The sequence below is a fragment of the Mesoplodon bidens genome, assembly GCF_964165515.1.
Source record: "Mesoplodon bidens genome assembly, chromosome: 15".
NCBI lineage: Eukaryota > Metazoa > Chordata > Mammalia > Artiodactyla > Ziphiidae > Mesoplodon > Mesoplodon bidens.
The window spans coordinates 82,883,616-82,908,679 of NC_138171.1; the positions used below are offsets into that span (position 1 = coordinate 82,883,616).

At 49.5% G+C, this 25,064-nt stretch overlaps 1 protein-coding gene across 1 annotated transcript in view; it reads left to right on the forward strand.

Moving 5' to 3' along the window:
- APMAP (adipocyte plasma membrane associated protein) overlaps positions 1-25,064 on the forward strand; it is a 28,736-nt gene that overhangs the window by 809 nt on the left and 2,863 nt on the right. The window contains exons 2-8 of the mRNA XM_081257476.1: positions 7,780-7,896; positions 12,420-12,535; positions 19,813-19,905; positions 21,226-21,342; positions 22,456-22,630; positions 23,205-23,339; positions 23,758-23,950. Coding sequence (XP_081113602.1) covers positions 7,780-7,896; positions 12,420-12,535; positions 19,813-19,905; positions 21,226-21,342; positions 22,456-22,630; positions 23,205-23,339; positions 23,758-23,950 — 946 coding nt within the window. The remainder of the gene's footprint in view (positions 1-7,779; positions 7,897-12,419; positions 12,536-19,812; positions 19,906-21,225; positions 21,343-22,455; positions 22,631-23,204; positions 23,340-23,757; positions 23,951-25,064) is intronic.

A 25,064-nucleotide genomic window follows, 5' to 3' on the forward strand; every position in this document is an offset into this window, starting at 1 on the left:
GAAGAAGAGACAGAGCAGAGAGGAGCGTTTGGGCTCTAGAAAGGAGATTCATGGAGAGTTTTTAATAATATGTCTCGAGGTCAGTGGAAAGGTTGGATTTATGTTTCGTATATAGTCCTTATTGTAGGGTGATCAGCTATCCTGGTTTGTCCTGGACTTTAGGACGTGGGACTCTAAGTGCTGACCCTGGGCAAACCAGGATAGGTTGGACACCTTTTTGACTGTGGGTGTTGTGCAATCATCTGGTGATGACTTAGGAGCCTTTAGAGCACACATGATCGGACTGGCAGTGCTGTGCTCCAGAAACTGTGCCAACACCGAGTCTCTACACACTCATGCCCAGGAGACCAGGAAGCAGCCGGCCTGGGTCTGTCTGGAGGTGCAGGGCATAGAGTGCCCGAGGGCACTCGTTCGATGGGCCCAACTCTCAGCTGGGCTCCCCCAGGCACTCCAGGCCCCAGGGCAGGGGGCAGAGTTAATTCAACTGTTTTTCAGTTTCTCCCTTAATGGTAGGGTTAATTGAATGTTCCAAAGTTCTCACCTGTTGCTGGTCTTACCCTGGGTGCCTTTTGCACTGTGTTGATTTAAGACATTTTCTTGGCTTTCCTGTGTTTCCCTCTTTCTCTTCTTTGCTCTTCTTCTGTATCTTTGTAACAGTCTCTTTCCCGTCACCCACTTTCTTTCGTATGTGTATATTGTAATTCTTTAGTTCTTTCTTATTTTTATCATGCAGTTCTTTTCTATTTTTCACTTCTTTTGTGGTGGTTTCTAGTAGTTCATCTGATTGTCGTCTTGGACTACCTTAAAAGTTGAGGGTTCACCTTAAGACGGGAAAACGTTGTGTATAATGGGTGAAGTAAAGGAATCTGAAGGAAGTAGAAACGTGATGATGATAGAGTAAACTTTAGACGTGCTGAACAGAATAAAGGAAGCCTTGAAGGACATACTGTTCAGTTAACAGAACAGGACAGTAGATTTCGGTGGACAGGACACTGAACGATACCTTGCTCAGTCTCCTGACTCTTGGCATGAAAGGTGGCATTAGCTCTGTTTTCCTGGTGAGGTCGTTGAGGTCTCTGTGAGTGACGTGGTTTATGTAAAGTTACAGAGGAATGGAGTCACAAGTGACATGAAAACGAGTGAAGGAGAGAATTGGCCGCTGGGCCATGAGAAGCATTGAGAAGAGTTGTGTGTGACTCTCAGGTTCCAGGTATACTTGGCACCTTGGGTTCCAGTCTCCCCTGGATTTGGGCCTAACAGGTTTTCCATAAAAATTACAGGTCTTTTTTTTTTTTCTTTTGCGGTACGTGGGCCTCTCACTGTTGTGGCCTCTCCCGTTGCGGAGCACAGGCTCCGGACGCGCAGGCTCAGCGGCCATGGCTCACGGGCCCAGCCGCTCCGCGGCATGTGGGATCTTCCCGGACCGCGGCACGAACCCATGTCCCCTGCATCAGCAGGCGGACTCTCAACCACTGCGCCACCAGGGAAGCCCCACAGGTCTTTTTTGATCTGACTGAATCTGTTGGTCAGGACTTCTGTCCGGGACTCAAGGCCCTGATGTCCTGTGTGCAGAAGGGGTTAGAGAATGCCCTCTGCCGCATTTGGCTGGTGCCGCAACAGGATTTTGTAAGTCGTGGCTGAGCCGAGGGTAGTTGTCAAATCCTGTTGCGTCACTGTGATCGCTCTCTTGCCTTAAGAGACTGTAGGAGGTTTCAGGGTGCAGGTGTAGAGGTTGGGGCAAACAAGTCGGTTTCCCAGGTGGCACCTGGGAGGGAAGTTGCTGGCCTTCTGGGATGTGTCAGCCCAGATTGGGAAGGAGAGTAGGATGGGCACGTGCAGCGCTTTGTCGGTGAAAACGGTACGGATGAGTGCAGGGTCCTTTATTGGAGTGGACGCAGGGCAGGTGTGCGGTGGGGGCAGCCGTGCAGGAGAGGCAGAACTGTGGCTGACTGTGAGTTCACAGGAGTTGGCAGTGAGGTGGGCCTGCCAGAGAGTTAATGAACCTTGGGCCAAAATAACCATGTGCCCAGAGCCTGGGTGGGAAGCCCTCCGACCTCACCCCCAGGACCTGTGCGCCCAGCAGTTACAGGCTCCGTGCCCAGGGGAGTGCAGCTCTCGTCTGTGCCGAGAGCTCGTTGAGTCCTGTGTTTCCTCGGCTGCATGGCTCTGCTCAGTGGTTTCTCCTGAAGTTTCTGGGCAGAGCTCATGGGTTTCGAGCCCTCCCCACCCTCTGCCCGACCTGTGTGCTTGTCACTCCCTGGCGGGCCGTGTTTACACCAGGATGCACGGAGGGCGGGAACTTGATGGGGCCTGGCATGCCTGCCGTGTGTGGAGGTGGTCATTAAATGCTTGTGGGCTCCCAGGCGGTGCTGTCTGATGTGGCAGCCACTTGGCCACATGTAGCTACTTAAGTCTAAATTAATTAAAATGAACCAAAATTAAACATTCAGTCCCTTTTTGGTGTTACGTAGCGGGTTTGAGGGATGCTGGGGCTGATGAAGGAAAGTGATGTGACTGTGGGGCGGCGGCAGCAGCCACGTGAGCTTCGTGGGTGACACTGACGGGTTTGCGTGTGGGGGAATCTCACGGGGGAGGGGATGAGACAGGCTCCTGGGTCAAGGCAGGTGGTCAGAGAGCTCCAAGGGCAGGAGTGGGGTGGGAGTGGCGAGGCTGTTTTATCAATGGGTAATAGCTGTCTGGTGAGGTTTCACAGAGAATGCAAAGCAGGAAGGCTCTAAATGGCTAATATTTTGTTTGGGCTATTTTTAAAGTAATCGGATATGTAAAGTTGGAGTTTGGCGCTGATGGGCCTTTTGAGCTAATGTGTCTCAGCCTGCAGTGAGGAAGTAAACAGCCTGGGGCCGAGCTGCTGTTTCTAAATAAAACTTGACCCTGTGCAGAACTTTCCAAAGGGGCTGGCCGGCGGTCAGCCAGGGTGTTGATGGACTTCGTTCACTGGGGAGGGGTTTGGATCAGGTCAGCGGTGTCCGGCCGCACATCAGACACAACTGGGGTCCTTGAACCTGCCAGACAGAATCTTGGGCCTTGTTTACAGGTGCCCCCTTCAGGAGCACTGGGCTTGGTGGCCTCCAAGTTCTTCTCCAGTTCTTTATACTCTGATTGTAAGAGGGGGCTGGCTGGGTCCCAGGCAAGGATGGGCCGTGTGGACACAGGCCTTTGTTTGAGTTCCGGCCGCCTTTCTAGCTGTATGCAGTTGCCTTCTGTCCTGGCTGGACTCCTCGTTTTCCCCGTCGTAGGAAGGGGCAACCAGGTCTTCAAGCACGCTGCCACCGGCTCTAAATCACATTCCTAAATTAAGATTTTCAAATGTACACAACAGTGTAGAAAAGGAGAGTTAACAACATAGAGTCCGAGCCAGATGGGAAGGATCTGTTTTATGTGGAATCGTGTTCGGCAAGGAAAAGGGAAAGGGGCGCTTTGGCCAGTGTCACCATTTTCGTCGGTGAGTTTGCACAAGGCAGCTTCCCCTGAGGAGCAGGGGCCGGGGGTAGGGGGATTACATCAGCCCCCTTTGCAGGACGGCCCGTCCTTCTTTGTGGGGGCCCTGCAGAAGGAAGGGTCTGTGCGGTGCCGTGTGGCCCGCCCTTTGGGACTCCACTGTTAAAGGAACCGCAGGACCAAGTCATTCCTGCCCTGCGCCCTTGCAGATGCCCTCTTGCTGTGCAGACACTGGCTGTGGCCACCACGCTGACAGACTGGGCACCGAGTCAGTGATGCATGTCCCAGCCTGTGGACGGGCGGTTTGCAGAGTTGGTCACTGACTTTGTTTACTTTCTTGACATCTTTGTTGAGATGTAATTCACACACCATCATTCACCAGTTTAGAATGTCCAGTTCAGGGGTTTTTAGTTTATTCAGAGAGATTTGCAACAGTCATCACAGTCTAAGTTAGGAATATTTTCATCACCCGTTAACTTTTTTTGAGATGAAATTCACATAAAATAAAGGGAAACACCTCAGAGTGTACAGTTCAGTGATGTTTAGTGTTGGGCAACCACCACTGTGGTTTCAAAACTTTTCCTCATCCTATGAAACTCCTTGTTCCCATTAAGTAATCACTCCCTGTCTCCCCTCCCACCAAGTGTCCGTTAGCAGACGAGTGGATAAACGTTGGTGGTGTTGAGCTGCAGAGGGCAGGAGGTGCGGACACGTGCTGCAGCTTGGATGAAGCTCGACACGTCGTGTTGAGCGCAGGGGGAGGCTCACAGAGGCCACACCGGTAGCTCCATTTACCCGCAACGCCGAGAAGGGCAGACACAGTCAGCTTGTGCAGTGTTTCAAACGCTACTCCAGGCTCCAGGTCCAGGCGTCTCCTCCTGTCCTTGGCAGGTGGCGTTGCTAGCAGGGACTGTGGGCTTGGGGTCAGACCTGGCCCTCGGTCTCGTCCTTCTGGCAGTGGGCCGTGCGCCGGCCACCGTGCCCCATCCGCTTCCCTTGTCCTGGAGCAGACGGTCCAGTTCCGCCCGGTCACCCTCCTGAGCACGTTGCATGGCACCTCTTGTTTTCACCGTCTTTGTCATCACCCTTTTCGGGGCCCTTGCTCCTTGCCCCTCGCAGGACTCTCAGGTCGTGCCTGCCTGCTGTGTTGTCTGGTGGTCAGTGCTGATCTGTGCCACGTGTGCACTGCATGTTCTCTGTTCTTGTACCCTTGACCACGTGAGTCAGTCATGGTAGAAGAAGGCTAATGGGGTTTGGAGACCGGCCTGGGAGGGAGGGGTTGCCTGATTTTCCCTTCCTGGTCACCTGTCTTCTGCCAGGAGCCTGGCAACTCGGCGTTTCATCTGCTGGGGGTGCGTCCTCAACCCCATGTGAAAAGGGGGTTAGGAACAAAACTCGCTTTTTGGAGGTTATTAGAGGGAAAATAGGTGCAGTTTGGGATACTCATTAGCAAAAGGGAAGTGTCAAAGGTCAGCACTGTCCCCTGTGCGTGAAGGTACAGGTGCACCTCAGTTTGCTTGGAGGTGTCCCGGCTCATCAGGTACAGGTGTGCTGTCCCCCTCACTGTGGGATACAGTCAGCCCGGCTCTCTGCTGCCGCATGACAAGGTCTGCTTTCCTCCAGGTCTGGTCCTTGTCCTGGCATCCTCCTGAGGTCTCACCAGCAGTGCCTTCCGGGTCCGTGTTTCAGCTCACAGTCTGTTCTCACTTCATCCTGAGCCCTTGCCAGCAGAGTCTTTAAGGTCCGTGTTTCTAACAACAGTCAGTTCGAGGAAATCTAGACCTTTTCTATCCTGATCCTCACGATTCTTTGATCCTCCACCTACAGCTCGATTCCAGAGCTACTTCCTCATTTTTAGGTATTTGTTATAGCAGCGCCCCACTTCCAGGTAACAGATTTAGTTTAATTAGAAAACTGTATTAGGACTTCCCTGGTGGCTCAGTGGTTAAGAATCCACCTGCCAATGCAGGGGACACGGGTTCGAGCTGTGGTCCGGGAGGATCCCATATGCCACGGAACAACTAAGCCGTGTGCCACAACTACTGAGCCTGCGCTCTAGAGCTGGCGAGCTGCAGCTGCTGAGCCTACGTGCCACAACTACTGAAGCCCGCACGCCTAGAGCCTGTGCTCCGTAACAAAGACAGGCCACAGCAACGAGAAGCCTGTGCACCACAATGAAGAGTAGCACCCGCTCTCCACAACTAGAGAAAGCCCGCATGCAGCAACAAAGACCCAATGCAGCCAAAAATAAATAATAAAGTAAAATAAATAAATTCTAAAAAAACTGTATTAGTTTTCTGTGGCCGCCATGACAAGCAACCACACACGTAATGTAAACAACACAAGTTGATTCTCTCACAGTTTCGGGCTCAGGAGTCATGCACAGTCTCACTTTGCTGAAACCAGGGTATCAGCAGGGCCACCACATTCCTCCTGGCAGCTCTAAGGACGGTCTGTTCCTCCTGTTTAGACTGAGGGCAGGATTCAAGCACTTCAGCATGCTGTCCATGTGTCTGCAGGGGGCACTGTGTCATTCTTTCATTTCCACCTACCCCCAGTAGAAGCAGAACGATTTGTTTTCTGCTTTATTTGCTTATTAAAATCGTGAGTGTTCAGAACCGGGTAGGACTTTGAGGTTACTCTGCCGCAAACCCGAGTCACAGTGGGGAACCGTGGGCTTCGGGGTGCAACAGCTCACCTGAAGTGGCGTGGCTGTAGTTGGGACAGTTGGGGCTGGCCCCCAGGCCCCCACATTTCTGCATTCTTCATTGAAACCATCTTGTCAAAAGTCAAGTGAAACATTGCTCTCACGTCAAGTTGCTTTGTTAAGTGTGAGTCCTGATTTTTTTCAAGTCAACTTTTTTTGATAGAAAAAGATTCTCCACTTTAGGAGCTCATGATTTAAATTTGCTGTAAGTTACTCTTGATTGCAGGTGTTCAGTGAATTTGAATACGATGATGCAAGGAAACAGTGATCCTGGGCAGTTTATTTCTTAGCAGGAGGCCTCACGTGCTCCCTGGTCCATGGGTGAGTGAGGATGTGTGTGAAGATTGTTGGAGAGGAGTCTCAGCCCCCCGTGGTCATTTGTCCACACGCTTCGCTAGAGGTCCCAGGGCACTGTCAGGTCCCCCCACGGCTTTCGCAGTGACGGCCTGGAGGTGTGATCTTGTAGGTTCTCTAACTGTCTGTATCTGTCAGGCTTCTCCCAGGCAGAAGAGCTGGGGTCACCTCTTGAGCTCTTAGAGGTGCGATGCCCGAAATGGTTGGGGTTGGATGCTCAGGACGTTCTGCTTCTGTTTCCTTCTTTTTTTAAAAAAATTAATTTTATTTCTTTCTTTCTTTATTTTTGGCTGTGTTGGGTCTTCGTTGCTGCACACGGGCTTTCTCTAGTTGCAGCGAGGGAGGGCTGTTGGCGGTGTGTGGGCTTCTCACTGCAGTGGCTTCTCGTTGCAGAGCACGGGCTCTAGGCGCGTGGGCTTTAGTAGTTGTGGCACGTGGGCTCAGTCGTTGTGGCGCGTGGGCTCTAGAGTGCAGGCTCAGTAGTTGTGGCGCACGGGCTTAGTTGCTCTGTGGCACGTGGGATCTTCCCGGACTAGGGCTCGAACCTGTGTCCCCTGCATTGGCAGGCGGATTCTTAAATTAATTTTTATTTTATTTTATTTTTTTTTTTGTGGTACGCGGGCCTCTCACTGTTGTGGCCTCTCCCGTTGTGGAGCACAGGCTCCGGACGCGCAGGCTCAGCGGCCATGACTCACGGGCCCAGCCGCTCCGCGGCATGTGGTATCTTCCCAGACCGAGGCACGAACCCGTGTCCCCTGCATCGGCAGGCGGACTCTCAACCACTGCGCCACCAGGGAAGCCGGCAGGCGGATTCTTAACCACTGCGCCACCAGGGAAGCCCTATTTCCTTCTTGAGTTTGTCTCTGAGCGTTGCTTCTTTGAGTCCAGGCGGCCAGAGGTGGCGGCTGAGAGATGCTGTCTTCCCCATGGATGAGGGTGGCTCCTGGCCTCAGCGCCACTCTCTCCTCTGTCACTTTGTGCCCATCAGTTCTTTGGGTTTGCCCACTTTTAACCTCTGCTAGAGGATCCAAGATACAGCCTAGCAGACTACCTTGGAAATAACCGAGAAGAGTGTCCCACACGCTGAAAGGTTAACAAAGGAGCAAGGGCATGGAGTGCACAGTGCTGACCTTTAGTCACTGACATGGAGGTGGTGGCGGGCAGGCCAGGCGGGAGGGCTGCCCCTGCCCAGAGGGCCGAGACTGCGGCCACTCCGCCTGAGCCCTGTCCAGCGCCTTCCTGTGCTTTGTCTCTGGCAGCTCCTTCAGTGGCAGAGTGTTCCGAGCCACCTTCCTGATGCTGGCTGTGTTCCTCACCGTCCCCCTGCTTGGTGCCATGATGCTGCTGGACTCTCCCATAGACCCACAGCCTCTCAGGTGAGCTGCTGCACAACTTGGGGGGCTGGGGGTGCTGCTTGACAAAATATAGTAAACGGGCTGAAATGACTTCTCGACTGATAAACCCACCTGCTCTGAAAGGTAGGTTATTATGGGAAATAGAGATCTGTGATTTCTTTAGTGCCTGTGTTTCATGTTAAGTTAGATGTTGTACAGTGTTATCGATATTACTGTTTCAAAAACAAAACTGTACAAAGCAAAATTAAAAACCAGAAAAATCGCAAACGAGAGCTTAAGTATTAGAGATGATTAACCTGAATTCATTTGAAGTGTCAAAAGCACACATAAACGAAGGTTAAGTTCAAGTTGCCTTCTTTACATTTTTTAAGTAACTGATTTTTTTTTTATTGATAAGTGCTATTTGTTCAGCAGCCACAAATATGTTTGCTGGAATAAGGATTTATAAGTAGCTGATTTTTAGTAAACCTTGTAATTACTGTTCTGTTTTTCCTAAGTTACCCTATATCAGTGGGGATCTGTGGGTAATGCAGTCCGTTATAACTTGAAAAAATAGTATACACCTCAGGGTCTTGTGAATGTGTTCACATTTGTAATTACAGTCACGCAGAGCCAGGCTCCTCTTGGTGTGATTATTTATGACATCAAGGGCCGTGCAGTGTGGTTCAGTAAGTTCCTGTTTCCCCTCAGAACCGCCCAGGGTGATGAGGCTGTGTGCAGTTTACTATGAGTGAGTTCATGTAAGACTTAAAAGCTTCAGATAAGAACCCTGTTTCAGTATAGAGAGAATCTAACAGGTACAACTGAATAACACGTTGGTGGTCTGTGAGTGAGAGTTGAGGCTTCATAGTGGGTGGTGTGTTGGGCGTCCTCTCCAAGGGGCTCCCTCCTGCCGACCCCCTCACTGTGTAGAAGGATGCGGCTAAGCCTGCCCCAAATGCAAACTGCCTGGGCCTTTCTGGATAATCCAGTTGGCCAGGCAGGAGCATGAATTGTGTCCACAGCTGGGGATCCACACCTGGGCTGGGGAGCTGGCCTTGGAGAGAGGAGGCAGCGGGGACCAGGTGAGCATCTGGCATCTGGGGCACTGGGAGGGTTCGAGCTTCCATGACCGAAGACCTGTGATCTCAGTGGAGGTCCTTTATCGTGCAGCGTGGTGAAGAAATCCGGGGAAAGGAGGTGTGGAGTCCTGACAGCCTGGGGGGGAGCGAGGTCAGGAAGGCTTTGAGGTTGTGCAGCGTGAGCCCTGTCTGTGGAGTAGGTGTGCCGGGTGAGGAGGAACCCAGAGAAAGCGGTGTGGCTGGCGGGCCTCTCCTGGGCTCAGAGGTAGGGAATGACTGGCTCCCGCATTGGGGGCGTGGGCCCCCAAAGCCAGAACGAAGGCAGGAGGCCGGCAGATGGTGAGAACGGGAACGATCGGGGGTTTGGGGAAAGTGCTGATAACAGCAGCAAACAGGACTTTTGTAAAACTCCCTTCAGAGCAAAATGAACAAGGAAGGGGGAGACCCACCGACGAGGGCGAGCGGTGCAGTCTCAGGGCTGGTGGGGCTCGGCTGGCGGAGGTGCCCTGGGGGCTCTGTCTGCAGGGGATGCAGGAAAACAGAGGACAGACAGACCCAGAGGGCGCGAGACCAGGGGCGACCCTTCCAGCGTGGCTTGTTATGCAGTTGGTGGCAGTCCTTAGGGAGCAGGGTCACCGGGAAGGCTGCCAGACTTGGCCAGATCCTGCTGTGCAGAGCAGCCTTCTTTTCTTTGTTAGGAAGATTGGGGACTAGTGGACACGACATACGTGACATCCCGATTCCTGGAGGGTGTTGCCCAGTGTACGCCAGGATACATTTTACATGTGGAGAGATGGGAGCACAGCGGTGTGGTCACCTGTGGTTGGCACGGGCGCAGGAAACGTGCGTCAGCTTAGTGGTCCTCACTGCACAGGAGCGTCCGCTCATGGAACCAGAGGGGTGGGGTGGCTCAAAGGTTTCCTGGGCATCTCCGAGGACCCCAGTGTGTCTCCCTCCCGAAGGGGTCAGGGGGCATGGGACACTGTGTCTCTCCTTCCCCTGCAGGTCTCCCATGGGCCTTGCCTGAGTTTTATTTTTTGTGTTTCTATGTGCTCCTCACATCCCTGACCACCTGTAGCACTTCGTTGCTACTATTTGTTTATTATCTTTGAGTTTTACAGTTTCACTCTGCTAATAAAATGCATACTTTTGACAGTAATGGTAATAGCTTTCAGTTGCTAGAAGAATTACTATTCCTGTTGTTTTTTTAAATCATAGCCACAAAAATCTCTTCTTTAAAACTTTTTTATGTTAAATTTTACAGTAACTGAAAAATATGGTTTAAATATGGCAGAAACAGTCCTATCCTTTTATGAAAAATAATGTTTCTGTTCCTTTCTGGATGGAAGCTGAGTCCTTCCACAAAATGGTGGGTGGAGGCTGCGGTGACCACTGCTGAATTTGGGGCCCATGGGCCGTGTCCTGGCCACATGCTTGTGAGACACATTCACAGCTCACAGTCGGGGGGGCATTTCCTCAGTTCCACCTCAGAAGGAAGACTAAAGAGTGATCCTGATCAGATGGAACCATGGGGAGAAACAGGATAAAATTGGAAACAGCATAAGTGGTGACTGAAGTTAGGGGGAGCAGCACGAGTGAATAAGAGTTAACAATTAACGAGTTCATGCGAGTCCATGGGACCTGGGCCGGCCCGAGGTGCTGGGCTGGGCCTCCTGGGCTGCTGTTCCCTGATGCTTCTGCGCCCAGCGGCGGGCCTGGGGACCCTTTTTGCATGTCCTTTGCATTTTCTCCTATGTTTTCTTGTCTCCCCGCGGAGATTGCTCAGGCTCCTTGGGGGCAGGGACAGCGCCTGATACACTGACTAGTTTGATGCTGCAGCCGTTCCCTGAGGACTTCCTGAGTGTAGGGAAACCGGCAGCGTCCACGTGGGCAGAGGGAGCTTGAGTCTCAGGGGAGGCTCCCCTCCCCCTGCTCTGTGTGCTCATCTGTTGTTCTGTTTACACATGTACCTGCACCTCGGGAGGTGTGACCTTCCCGGGCAGAGTTTGAACCCAGGTGTGTTGCAGGTCATGGTCCTGCTCTCCCCTTTTGGAAATAAAACTCCTTAGTTAACCCAAGAGTGTGTTTTTGAAAAGCAGGTAGAAAGCCATAATTGGAAGGCAGCAGAGGGTGAAGCGGGGGGATTCAATCTGGGGGGAGTTGTGCTGTGTCTTGAGTAGGGGGCGGAGGGGAGTGAAGAGTTCTGCCTGGAGGGGGATGGGGGTGGAGAGTTCCCACATCATCACCCCCCAGCCACCCACCCCGCCTTGGTCGTCCCACTCTGGTGGGCAAAGGGGGGGGGAAGTGGGAGCTCTCCCCCCTTCCTCCCTCCCTCCCACGGTACTCCCCGGGAGCCTCCTGGGTGCCAGGTGTTCAGGATACAACGGGGAAAAAACACAGCAAATCCCTGATCTCGTGTGTTCTTGTGGGGACACACAGTCGACATAGAGAAGTGAGAGCTGAAAAGTGCTGCCAACAAAGTCGAGTGGGGTGGGGTCTGTGCTTCTGGGGGTGGCGTTGGACGCTGAACTGGGTGGTGGGAGCAGGCTTCACAGAGAAGGTGATGGGGAGGAGGCAGCAGGCTTAGGATGGGAGGCGCCTGGTGCCCTCAGGGACCAGCAGGGAGGCGGAGTGAGGGGAGGAGAGGGGGCTGTGGCCGGACTCGAGGGCGAGGAGCTCATGGAAGACCGTGGCTCCGGGGAAGAGGGCCCGTGGCAGGGGTTTGAGGGGCGGATGCCGTGATCTGACTGTGTTTCCCAAGGTGCAGGTGGGCTGCTGGGTTGCGAGCAGACTGTGGGGGACCAGGGAGGGAAGATGGTGGCGTGGAGCAGGCTGGCAGCAGAGGACCTGACGTGTACAGGTGGCATCAGCAGGAGTTGCTGACGGGTTGGGAGAAATGGCGTATTTGCCTGTGGATGGAGAGGGGAGAGCTCCTGGGGCTGCTTCTGCGTGCGGGGAGGGGTCCGGGCCAGAGGGAGCTGGGGGGCCCCCGAGAGTGACAGGCGGGAGACAGGTGCGCGTGTGCGGACGCTGGGGCTGTGGCGCCAGGCCCAGCCGTCTTCTGTCCCCTCTGGAGCGGGGGGTGAGGCTGTCACTGTGAAATGTCCACTCCGCTCCCTCCGTCTCAGCTGGACCCGGATGGCCTGGCAACCCGGGGGAGAATAAAGGCCTGGGTGTGTGAACCGCAGGGTGGAGCAGGTTGGATGGGTGGGCGGAGGCCCGGTGGCCTCGGGTGGCTGCGCGTGCGGAGTTCTTGCGTCAGCCACGCTTACGTTCTCAGTTCTCTTTTGTGCTGTGACCTTTCCTGATATCCCAGGAAGTTCTTTTTCTTAACTTGTGCTTCTGGCAACTAAGGATGTTATTGGAACATGTGCGCTTTGTCAAAGAATGGGGAGTTATGCGTGTAGGTCCTTGTAGGTCCTCCGTAAATACTTTCTTCATGTACTTTTATAGACAAATCCCTATAATTGCGTTATTTTACAGCTTCAAAGAACCCCCGCTCTTGCTTGGTGTCCTGCAACCAAATACGAAGTTACGACAGGCGGAAAGGCTTTTTGAAAATCAGCTTGTTGGGCCAGAGTCCATAGCACATATCGGGGGTAAGTAGACCCCTGGGACTTGGCGCTGTCTGTTGCCTGAGTGGGGTCCTGTGGGGGCAGCTCCGTGGGGAGCCCCGGGCAGCCTTCTTGGCTGCGGTCGTGCGCGTGTTTGTCTACCAGATGCCCTGCGGGAGCCTCTCACCTCTCCGAGTTGCAGGCCATTTTAGTGCTGGGTGATTTTGAGTTCATGTCTGTGAAGCATTTTATTCTGCTCAAACTGTTGGACCCTTTAAAATGAAAGGAGGAAGGAAAAAATGTGGACAAACATTGGTGTTCAGTTCATTTATCACATTGGGTAGGTGTTACTTGATAGGACGTTCCTAGCACAGATTGTCTTTGTGTAGATTTCATTTTTGAAAGAAACAGGAAGTATTCTCAATATTTCCACTTTTTTTTTTAAAGCTCACTTTGGTGGGTACATCTAAGGGTAACCATCTGCTTCAAACTTGCCCAAACCTAAGAACTGGAATAGGGTCTGGTTCTAATTCTTGAGTCTGTAGCAACCTGGAACAGGTCTTTTCTGTCTGTTAGAATGAGAATTAAGCTCAGGAGTCAAAAAATATAGTTAATGAAAAGGTTGCCGAGGGTTGAGATGTGAGGATTTCCCAGCCACTTCTTACCTCTGCTCACTGGCCGTCTTTCCAAAGCACGGGGGAACGGCTGTGGGCATGGGCGGCCAGTGTGCTTCTGTTGCCTTCCGAAGGCCTGTCAGGCCCACGCCTCCACCTCTGTTGCCGTGGACCAGCCCCTCTTTCCCAGCCCTACTGTTGGGCTGGCCCGAGGACTGGGTGTTTCTGCAGTTGGTGGTTGCTCTTTGGCAAAGTCAGAATTGTTCAGGAGGGATGGGCACTTCGTGATAGAGCTTCATGTTTCTCTTAAAAAGATTTTGATGTTTATTAATTTCACAGATTTTGTGTTTTTGGTTAAAAAAAGCCAGTATTCACATTTAAAACTGGAACTTTGAGGAGTTATAGTGATTTTTTAAAAAAATCTCTCAGAGGATGCTTTTCTTGCCTTTTCTACTTGGCCTGATGCCTCATCTTGCTCTGTCATCACGCCTCCCTTTCCTCTCTTAAAGGAGCTGCTTGTCCTTTGGTGATGTTCCTGGTTACCCCCTGCAGGTGTGAACCGCACAAAGGCCCCGGGGACCCACTGCTGCTGACAGTGGAGGGAGGCACTAGCCTCAGGAGGTGCCGATGAACATCCTTTAAGTTTTTAAATAGACTTTACGTTTTAGAGCAGTTTTGCAGTCACAGCAAAATTGAGGGGAAGGTACAGAGATTTACCGTATATCCCCTACCCCCTACTTGCCCCATTATTATTGCTTTTAAAAATTTATTTTATTTGTTTATTTTTGGCTGCATTGGGTCTTCGGTTGCTGTGCGCGGGCTTTCTCTAGTTGCGTTGAGTGGGGGCTACTCTTCGTGCGGTATGTGGGCTTCTCATCCCAGTGGCTTCTCTTGTGGAGCACGGGCTCTAGGCGCAGGGGCTTCAGTAGTTGTAGCACGCAGGCTCAGTCGTTGTGGCTCGCAGGCTCTAGAGCGCAGGCTCAAGTTGTGGCGCACGGGCTTAGTTGCTCCGTGGCATGTGGGATCTTCCTGGACCAGGGCTTGAACCTGTGTCCTGTGCATTGGCAGGCGGATTCTTAACCACTGTGCCACCAGGGAAGCCCCTTGCCCCGTTATTAACATCTCCCATAAGATGGTACGTTTGTTATAATTGATGACCCTCCATTGACACATCATCATCACCAGATTCCACAGTTTACATTAGGGTTCACTCTTGGTGTGTACGTTCTATGGGTCTGGACCAATGTTTGGTGACATGCATCCATCATTATAGTATCATACAGAGAATGTTTACTGCCTCTGCATAAATCCTCTGTGCTCCACCTCTTCATCCCTCTCTGCCCCCAGCCTCTGGCAACCACTGATCTGTTTTCTGTCTCCTTAGTTTTGCCTTTTCCAAATGTCTTAGAGTTAGAATTATACAGCATATAGTCTTTTCAGATTGACTTCTTTCACTTGCTGATATGCATTTAAGGTTCCTCCATGTCTTTTCATGGCTTTATAGCTCATTCCTTTTTATTGCTGAATAATATTCCATTGTCTGGATGTAGCATAATTTATTTTTCCATTCACCTACTGGAGGACATTTTGGTTGCCTCCAAGGTTTGGAAATTATAAATAAACCTGCTGTAAACATCTGTGTGCAAATTATTTCGTGGACTTAAGTTTTCAGTTCATTTGGGCAAATACCAAAATAATTGCTGGATCATATGATAAGAGTATGTTTAGTTTCATAAGAAACTGCCAAACTGTCTTTCAAAGTGGCTGTACCATTTTTTATTACCCCCGAGCAATGAATGAGAGTTCCTTTTGCTCCACATCCTCGCCAGCATTTGGTGTTGTCAGTGTTCTGGCTTTTGGCCATTTTAATAGGTGTGAAGTGGTATCTCATGGTTGTTTTAATTTGCAATTTCCTGCTGACATATGATGTGGAGCATCTTTTCATGTGCTTATTTGCCATCTGTATATCTTCTGTGGTGAGGTGCCTCTTTAAGTCTTTGGGATATTTTTAAAATTGGATTGTTCATTTTCTTATTGTTGAGTTTTAAGAGTTCTTCATATATTTTGGATATAAGTTCTTTGTCAGATGCATCATTTGCAGATATTTTCTCCCAGTCTGTGGCTTGTCTTCTTATTCTCTAGATGGTGTCTTTCTCAGAGCAGAAGTTTTTAGTTTTAATGAAGTCCAGCTTATCAGTTCTTTCTTTCATGGATCGTGTCTTTGGTGTTATATTTAAAATGTCATCACCACACCCAAAGTCAACTAAGTTTTCTCCTTTTTTATCTTCCAGGAGTTTTGTAGTTTTGTGTTTTACTTGATCTAGGTCTGTGATCCATTTTGAGTTAATTTTTGTGAAGGGTGTAAGGTCTGTGTCTAGGTTCATCTTTTTGCAGGTGAATGTCCAGTTGTTCCAGCAACATTTGTTTGAAGAGACCATCTGTACCTCATTATATTGCCTTTGCTTTGTTAGAGATGAGTTGTGGATCTATTTCTGGGCTCTGTATTCTGTTACTTTGATCTATTTGTCTCTTCTTTTGCTATTACCACACTGCCTTCATTATTATAGCTTTTTGTAAGTCTTGAAGTCAGGTAGTGTCAGTCCTCCAGCTTTTTGTGTTGGCTATTCTGGATCTTTTGCTTTTCCATATAAGCATTAGAATCATTTTGTGGATATCTACAAAATAGCTGCTTGGGATTGCTTTGAATCTATAGATCAAGTTGGGAAGAACCTCTTGACAATGTTGAATCTCCCAGTCCATGAACATGGCATATCTCTCCTTTTATTTAGTTCTTTGATTTCTGTTATCAGAGTTCCATGGTTTTCCTCATCTAGATCTTGTACATATTTTGTTATATCTAAACCAAATACTTCATTCTTTTGGAAGCTAGTGTAAAAGGTATTCTGATTTTAATTTCAAATTTCACTTGTTCATTGCTGGTTTGTAGCAAACTGATTGACTTCTGTATATTATCTTTGTATCCTGCAACCTTGCTATAATTGCTTATTAGTTCCAGGAGTTTTTTGTTGTTGTTGTTGATCCTTTGGGATTTTCGACATAGACAATCATGTCATCTACAAGTGAAGGTAGATTTATTTCCTCCTTCCCAATAAGTATACCTTTCATGTCCTTTTCTGGTCTTACTGCTTTAGCTAGAACTTTCAGTCCAGTATTGTAAAGGAGTGGTGAGAGCAGACATCCTTGCTTTGTTCCTGATTTTCGTGGGAAAGCGTCTAGTTCTCACCATTGAGTACGCTGTTAACTGTAGGTTTTTTGTAGATATTCTTTATCAAGGGGAGGAAGTTCCCCTCGACTCCTAATTTGCTAAAAGTTTTTATCATGAAATGAGTGTTGGGTTTTTGTCAATGCTTTGTCTGCATCTATTGATATGTTCATGTAGTTTTTCTTTAGTCTGTTGATATTGTGGATTACTTAACCGATTTTCAAATGCTAAACTAGCCTCGCGTACTTGGGATAAATCCCACTTGGTTGGGGTGTATAATTCTTTTTATACATCGTTGGATTTGACTTGCTAATATTTTCTTGAGGATTTTTGCATCTTTGTACATGAGAGATGTTGGTCTGTAGTTTTCTTTTTTTTTTAATTTATTTTTATTAATTTATTTTTGGCTGCGTTGGGTCTTCGTTGCTGCGTGAGGGCTTTCTCTAGTTGCGGCGAGCGGGGGCTACTCTTCATTGCAGTGCGCGGGCTTCTCATTGCGGTGGCTCCTCTTGTTGCGGAGCATGGGCTCTAGGTGCGCGGACTTCAGTAGTTGTGGCATGCGGGCTCAGAAGTTGTGGCTCGTGAGCTCTAGAGCACAGGCTCAGTAGTTGTGGCGCACGGGCTTAGTTGCTCCGCAGCACGTGGGATCTTCCTGGACCAGGGCTCGAACCCGTGTCCCCTGCATTGGCAGGCAGATTCTTAACCACTGCGCCACCAGGGAAGTCGGGTCTGTAGTTTTCTTGAAATGACTTTTTCTGGGTTTGGTATTAGGGTGATGCTGGCTTCATAGAATGAGTTAAGAAGTATTTCCTCTGCTTCTGTTTTCTGGAAAAGATTATAGAAAATTGGTATCATTTCTTCCTTAAATGTTTAGTAGAATTCATCAGTGAACCCATCTCAGCCTGGTACTGTTTTGGAAGGTTATTAATTATTGATTGATTTCCTCAATAGATACAGACGTATTCAAATTGTCTCTTTTCTTCTTGTGTGAGTTTTGGCAGATTGTGTCTTTCAAGGGATTGGACCATTTCATCTGCATTATCAAATTTGTGGACATAGGGTTGTTCATAGTGTTCCTTTATTATCCTTTTAATGTCCATGGGGTCTATAGTGATGTTCCCGCTTTCATTTCTGATATTGGTAATTTCTATCTTTTCTCTTTTTTGTTAGCATGGCTAGAGGATTATTTATTGGGTTGGCCAAAAAGTGTGTTTGGGTTTTCTGTAGCATCTTACGGAAAAACCCAAACGAACTTTTGGGCCAACCCAGTATTTTATTGATCTTTTCAAAGAACCAGCTTTTGTTTTGGTGATTTTTCTCTATTGATTTCCTGTTTCCAATTTCATTGATATCTGCTCTAATTTTTATTATTTCTTTCTTCTGCTTACCTGGGGTTTCATTTGCTCTTCTTTTTCTAGTTTCCTAAGATGGAAGCTTAGATGATTGATATTAGGTCTTTTTTCTTTTCTAATATATGCCTTCGATGCTACAACTTTCTTTCTAAGCACTGCTTTCTCTGAAGCCAGAAAATTTTGATAAGTTGTATTTTCATTTTGTGCAAAATGTTTTCTAATTTCTCTTGAGGTTTCTTCTTTGAATTATGTGTTATTTAGAAGCGCACGTTGTTTAATCTCCAAGTATTTTGTGATTTTCCATCTCTCTTTCTGTTATTGATTTCTAGTTTAATTTCATATTGGTCTGAGAGCAGACGTTGTATGATTTTTATTCTTTTAAATTTGTTAAGGTGTGTGTTGTGGCCCAGAATATGGTCTGTCTTGGTGCATGTTCCATGTGAACTTGAGAAACATATATATTATGCTGTTGTTTGGATGAGGTAGTTGATATCCAGTTAATCAGTGATGCTGTTGAGTTCAACTGTGTCTTCACTAATTTTCTGTCTGCAGAATCTTTCCGTTTCGTTTTTCTTTTTATTTTTTTATATCGAAGTATAGCTGATTTTCCGTGTTGTGTTAATTTCTGCTGTACAGCCAAGTGACTCAGTCACACATAGGTATACGTTCTTTTTCATTCTGGCTTTTATCCCAGGACATTGAATATAGTTCCCTGTGCGGTACAGTCAGACCTTGTTGTCCATCAGTGTCTGTCCATTTCTGAGAGAGGTATGCTGAGGTCTCCTCCCCTAAGCATGGATTCATCTGCTTCCTTGCAGTTCTGTCAGTTTTGCCTCATGTATTTTGATGATTGTTTTTAGGCACATACATGTTAAGGACTGTTACGTCTTCTCGACAGTTGACCCTTTGTCATTACGCGGAGGCCTTCTTTATCCCTGATTGTGTTCCTAGGTCTGCAGCTGCTCTGAGGTTAATAGAACTACTCCAGCTTTCTGTTGATTAGTGTTAGTGTAGTATATCTTTCTCTTCATTTTTAATCTGTATGTGTCTGTATATCTAAAGAGGGTTTCTTGTAGACTGCATATAGTTGGGTCTTGTTTTTTGATACACTCTGACAGTCTCTGTTTTTTAATTGGGGTTTTTATACCATTGATGTTGAAAATGATAATTGATACACAGTTGACCCTTGAACAAGTCGGGTTTGAACTGCGTGGGTCCACTTACACGTGGACTTTTTTCCAATAAATACATTCTGCAGCACTACTCGATCCACAGTTGCTTAAATCCACGGGTGCAGAACCTTGCGATACAGAACCTCCTGAATGCAGGACCTGGAGGATGTGAGGGCTGACCATAAAGTTATACACAGACTTTCGACTGTGTGCAGGGTTGACACCCCTAACTCCCAGGTTGTTCAAGGGTTAACTGTAGTTGGATTTCTATCTCCCATATTTGTTACTGTTTTCTATTCATTGCCTTTGTTTTTTTATTTCTTATTTTCTCTTCCACTCTCCTTCTGACTTTGTAGTTTCAGCTGAACATTTATGATTCTATTTTCTCTCCTTTCTTCGCATATCAGTTATACTTATTTTAAAAACTTTTTTTAGTGGTTGCCCTAGAGTTTGCAATATACATTTAAAAATATGGAGCATTTCATGAATTTGCACATCATCTTTGTGGTTCCAGTTCTAGTGTATGTGCTGCTGAAGTGAGCACTTAATTTTACACCGAGGGCCTTCCTAGCAGTTCTTTCCCTTTGGTTGGGTGTAATCGGCTTCAGCAGCAGACACTGACATGAAGCAGACGTGAACAGCCCTGAGTGCTGAGTGTCAGCCCGAGGGTCCCCACTTCTTTGAGGGTAGAAAATCCTGTTTTTATCCCTGACTGGTGTCTGCTGTGCCCTGGATCCAGCCTCAGGGTCATGGCCATGCTGGTTCTGAGGCCCCCGTGGGGTTTATCACTGCACGTGTTAAGACTTTTGTCCCCAGACACCACTTGCCTTCATCTTCAAAACTGCCATTTCCTCTCTGGAGATAAAAAGCACAGACTGGCTGCCTCTGTTGCAGAAGGTTGTGAGAGCACAGTTCTTAGGCTAACCCAGTAATACCCTTATTCCCTCCTGTCTTTAAACAGATGTAATGTTCACTGGTACAGCAGATGGCCGAGTCGTAAAACTTGAAAACGGTGAAGTAGAGACCATCGCCCGGTTTGGCTCAGGCCCATGCAGTAAGTCAGTGACCCCTGACGTGTGTCTCTTCCAGGCACCCAGGAGGGTGCCAGGAGGAGCTGTGTTCCCCAGAAGTTGGGTCCTTGGAGGAGGAGAGCCTGATGGCCCAGCTAGAGGCTGCCTGGGCTCCTCATTTGCCACCTGTGCTTGCAGTTTCCCATCCAGCTGTGGCCGTGGCCCTGCCGGGCCCCCACACCCCAGAGCTGCTGCAGGAGGTGCTGGGCTTTGTTCCTCACATGCTGGAGCGCATTCCTGCACTAGCCCCTCAGGAACCTCAGCCCTGCATCCAGAGTGAAATACCCTTAGGTCGCTCAGCTTTTAGAAACTCACTGTTTAAAAACTGGTAGCTCCCAGACTTATTTGTTATCTTTTTTTGAGAGCTAGAATGTTTTTCTAAAAATGATGCATTTTTGTGGTGAAATGCAAAAAACGCGGAAAAGAAAGTAAAAATCACCTCAGAGAGTCTTCTCAGGTGTAACTGTTAACAATTTAATGAATAACTTTTCAGATTTCTTTCTGTTCATGGGTACTCACACCCACACATGGTTTTATGTGAGGGACTCATACTCTATATTTGGATATTTAACCTGCTTTTTCCCACTCCGTATTTGGCCTGTAAGTGCCTCTGCGGTAAGTGCCCTGCAGTATACACCTTGAGGAGCACACCCTGCTGTGAGCACCCTATAGTAAGCACACTGCAGTAAGCACCCTGCAGTAAACACCCTGTGGTAAGCACCCTATAGTAAGTGCCCTGCAGTAAGCACCCTGCAGTAAGCACTCTGTGATAGGTGCCCTGCAGTGAGTGCCCAGCGATAAATATGCTCTGCCACAGGTTTAAAAAGAGTATAGGTAGTAGAACAGGAGAATGGATCTAAGCAGTAAAATAGGAGCTTTCCCTTTATGACGGGTGGAGGGACCCTGCCATGTCCCTGGATGGGCACAGCATTCAGGTCCAGCTGTTGGGCTTAAATCCCACTCCTGAGGTTCTGGGGGATTTGGGAGTGGGGCCTGTGTCTGCTGACGTCCCTGAGTTAACTGTTTGAGTCTCAGGATGCTGATGTGAACTTGCTTCTTGGGTATCAGTTGCTGTGCTTATGTCCACATCCAGATTCTCGGGTGGTCCCTCTAGACATGCTGGACAATTGTCCTAAGCTCTAGGGGGGCTGGAACACAGAAGGCTGAGTCTGTCTCTGATGCCATGGTCTGTTTTGTTCTCTGCAGCGTGATGCGGGTTTAGGACGGGGTGGAGGAGCTGTTTGGACACTGAGGGGCCACAAATCTTGGACCAACCACTGATTCCTGTCTGTTTGTTTCCCTAGAAACCCGAGATGATGAGCCTGCTTGTGGGAGACCCCTGGGCATCCGGGCCGGGCCCAACGGGACCCTTTTTGTGGCTGATGCATACAAAGGGCTATTTGAAGTAAATCCCTGGAAACGTAAGTGACAGTAACTTGTTTCCTTCTATGATGATGACCGATCTTTTAAACAATATGTGCATTTATTTATAAATGGATTTAGTAGAATTTGTTCAGTACAGTCTACTGGAGACGCTGATGTTTTTCTTACTCACTGAATGGAACTGAAAATATTCCCTGCAGATACCAGCCAGTATTCACACCGTGTGGCTCCTCACTTATGCCTGCTTCTGGCCCATTCCCTCCTTTCCCCTGGCCTTTGTGTTTGAGCCACAGGATCTCAGAAGGACTCATTTTGAGAATGTTAGGCTCCTCTTCCTATCTTTACTTCTCTGTGTATTTCTCTGCATCTGGTCTTGCTGTTTGTTTTCTGCCTCTCTGTCTTTTCCTTCCTCCAGCTCCTTCTCCTCTTTCTCTCCCCTGACTGAGCACGATGTCACCTCGATCAGCGCTACAACATTGCTGTATGCGCTTCAGCGGGAGGTTCACGCTGAGGGAGGGGTTGCCATCGTGGCCCCCGGGCGGCCCCCGCTCTGCTGGGTGCTGGCTGTGTGAGAGTTACTCAGCCTCTCTGTGCCTGCTTTCCTCACCCACGGGGCAGGGATGACGGGAGTGCCTGCCTTGTGGGATAGTTGTGGGGGGTTCAAATGGGATTACACGTGGGAGGCTCTGAGCGCTCCTTGAACGTTTGTGCTACAATCTAAAAAGATTTACTACGATTCCTGCTTTTTAAATTTAAAAGCAGATGAGGTGAACATTCTATATTTCTCTCAAGCGGACAAACAGAAAATTGCCTTTTTAGCCTAAGATTCTTACCAGATTTTTAAGTCAGTTGGTCTTGATAAAAGGAGTTCCTCATCCTTAGAGGGGGGATTCTGCCTTTAGTGGAGCTGGTCTAAAAAAATTCATCACCTAATAGAAAGAAAGGAAAACACTGATTTTTACTGTAAGAAGGAATAAATCTTCTGTCAGGACACGGAGAAGCTCATTCAGTTTTTCCTTGTAAATCAGTTAGGCCGACGGATATTTTGAAATTACTGAGTTACACGTTCTCAGAATACAAGCAAGTCCCTCCCCCTCTTTCTTCTTTCTTCCTTCCCTTCTTTCCTCCCCCCCCCCCGCCCCTTCCCTCAGGTGAAGTAAAACTGCTGCTGTCCTCCGAGACACCCATTGAGGGGAGGAAAATGTCCTTCGTGAACGATCTTACAGTGACTCGGGACGGGAGGAAGATTTATTTTACGGATTCTAGCAGCAAATGGCAAAGACGAGATTATCTGCTGCTGGTGATGGAGGGGACGGATGATGGCCGGTGAGTGTTCCTTCTGGGTCTTCTCCTCAGGGAGGCCGTAGACAGGCAGGGTGACTTCGCAGAGCTTATTACATCCAGGAATTGTTGGGGTGTTTCTGAGCATAGTACTCAGCTTTTAAGGGAGGATCTTACTGTCTCCTGGAAACGGGGGGCGGACACAGTGAAACAGCGAGATGTTCTCACTTTGTTCTTTGGAGAAATGAAGGTAGAATGGCCAGGCTGTCTGAGGGTGTGGTCTCGCAGCGGGGGGAGACCTCACAGGCGACCTCTGAAGGGGACTCCTGTGAGGCTGCAGCCATGGTGGCCCTCCCTGGTGCTGAACCAGTGCTCAGGTCAGCGAGAGAGCTGACCGTGGGCTTGTCTGGAGGAGGGTGCCTGGGTCTGCCCCAGACAGGGATGGGCCTGCAGGGCCAGCCTGGAACTGGTCTGAGCGGAGGATGGGGGCCCTGCTACTCCCTTGGAGGACGAGGCCCCCTCCATAGGCCCTGGCCCGAGGGCCCAGACCGGAAGCAGGGCTCCAGCCCAGCAGGGGCCCCCAGACACCCCGTGTGACCTCTGCTGTTGGTGCCCGCAGCCTGCTGGAGTACGACACCGAGACCAAGGAGGTGAAGGTTTTGCTGGACCACTTGCGGTTCCCCAACGGGGTACAGCTCTCTCCTGCGGAGGACTTTGTCCTGGTGGCAGAATTGACCATGGCGAGGATCAGGAGGTGCGTGAGCTGATGTCAGGTCCACCGAGCTGTGGGCTGGGCGGCTGTGAGGTGTCAGCTCAGAGCCTGGGACGCAGCGGGTGCCTGTCCTGTGTGATGAGAGAGTCACCTTCCCTCTGCCTTCCTCAGCCTTCTTGCGTGTTAAGGGCTGGGAGAGTCTTGATGGAATGCTGACCGCGATCCCGGCCCTTTTCCCTGCTGGTGGGCCTGGTCCGGCCCTGCTTCCCGCACCTGCTTCTCGCGGGGTGGGCCCAGGGCTCTGAGGGCTTCTTGGAGCAGCCGTGCCAGCGTTCATGATGGACGGGTTTACAGTTGTGTCCATTTGGTTATTGGGACCAAGACCAATTTGGTGCTCGGCTAAAATCTTTCCTTCAGTTGGGGGGCTGCCACTCATTGCCTGCTTGGGCGAATTTTTCAGGTTCTACGTGTCTGGCCTGATGAAGGGAGGGGCCGACCTGTTTGTGGAGAACTTGCCTGGATTCCCAGACAACATCCGAGCCAGCAGCTCCGGGGGTTACTGGGTTGGCATGTCGGCCATTCGCTCCAATCCTGGGTTTTCCATGTTGGATTTCTTATCTGAGAGACCGTATCTTAAAAGAATGATTTTTAAGGTAACTATGAGAGCAATTAATTTCAAAAAACAAAATGAAAATGCATCTAATTACGGGTTTTTTGACCTTTATGGAAGCTCTGGAAATTCTAGTTCTGCTTATAGTATTTGGTGCTTTGAATGACTTCTTTAAAACGTATTTTTTTCTTTGCCTTGTAACGTAAATGTAAACATTTGAGCCCTCTGATTTTTTTCTCCTGGTTTCCTTGTCTGGGTATTTTATCGTCACCCTCCCCGTCGTGACCTGTTGGGGCCTCTGCCCTGCCTGTCCCTCTTGCTCTCCGCTCTCCCCCAGACCCCATCCCCGGCAAGCTTAGCTCTTCCCTGAGTGGTTGCAGGTGCCGCTTCCTCCCGCCCCGCTTCCTCCTGCCTCCTCGGAGCCTCCTCACCCCCTTCATGGGATTCTGCCCATGTCCTTAGCCGCAAATACTAAACTGTTTGAGACTTAAGGTCGTGGAAGGTGCTGCGCAGCAGTTGCTGAGTCTGTGTGGCACGTAGCCCTGTGTCTGGGCCCCGCCAAGGGCTGCGGGCACCTTCTCAGTGAGGCTGGCCCACGGCCTTCAGTGTTGTTCCGAGTTCGGCAGGTCACTGTTCAGACGTGACACATCGTCGGCTGCAGAGTTACATCTGTTCGCTGGGGCCTGGAGGGGGCAGAATGGCAGGGTGGGCAAGGAGAAGGGTTTTGAGGAAGGCCTGACCAGCTGTGGGGCCCTGGGCAGGGGACGTGGTCTCTCTGCCTCAGTTTCTCCATCTGTCAAGTGGGAAGAATAATAGCACTTCATCAGGTGATGGAAAAATTTAATGAGAATATGCAGATGCTGCCCTTAGCTGAGTATAGTGAGTGCTCGAAGCTGGTACCCGTCAGAGGATGTGCTCTGTCCGTGGTGATCGCATCTCCCCTGGTTGATAGGATGCATCTCTGCCCTGGTGGGACGTGTGCTCCATCAGAGCAGGTGCTTTTTCTGTTGAGTTCTCTCCTTTATCCTCAGCACCTAGAACAGTGTCTGCATCAGGAGCCAAGACCGTGCGTGAGAAAGGGCCAGCGGGGTGGGCGTGTTCCCGGACATGGGCGTCCTGGGCAGGAGTGGCCCGGCGTCTTCATGTGGCTGGGAGAT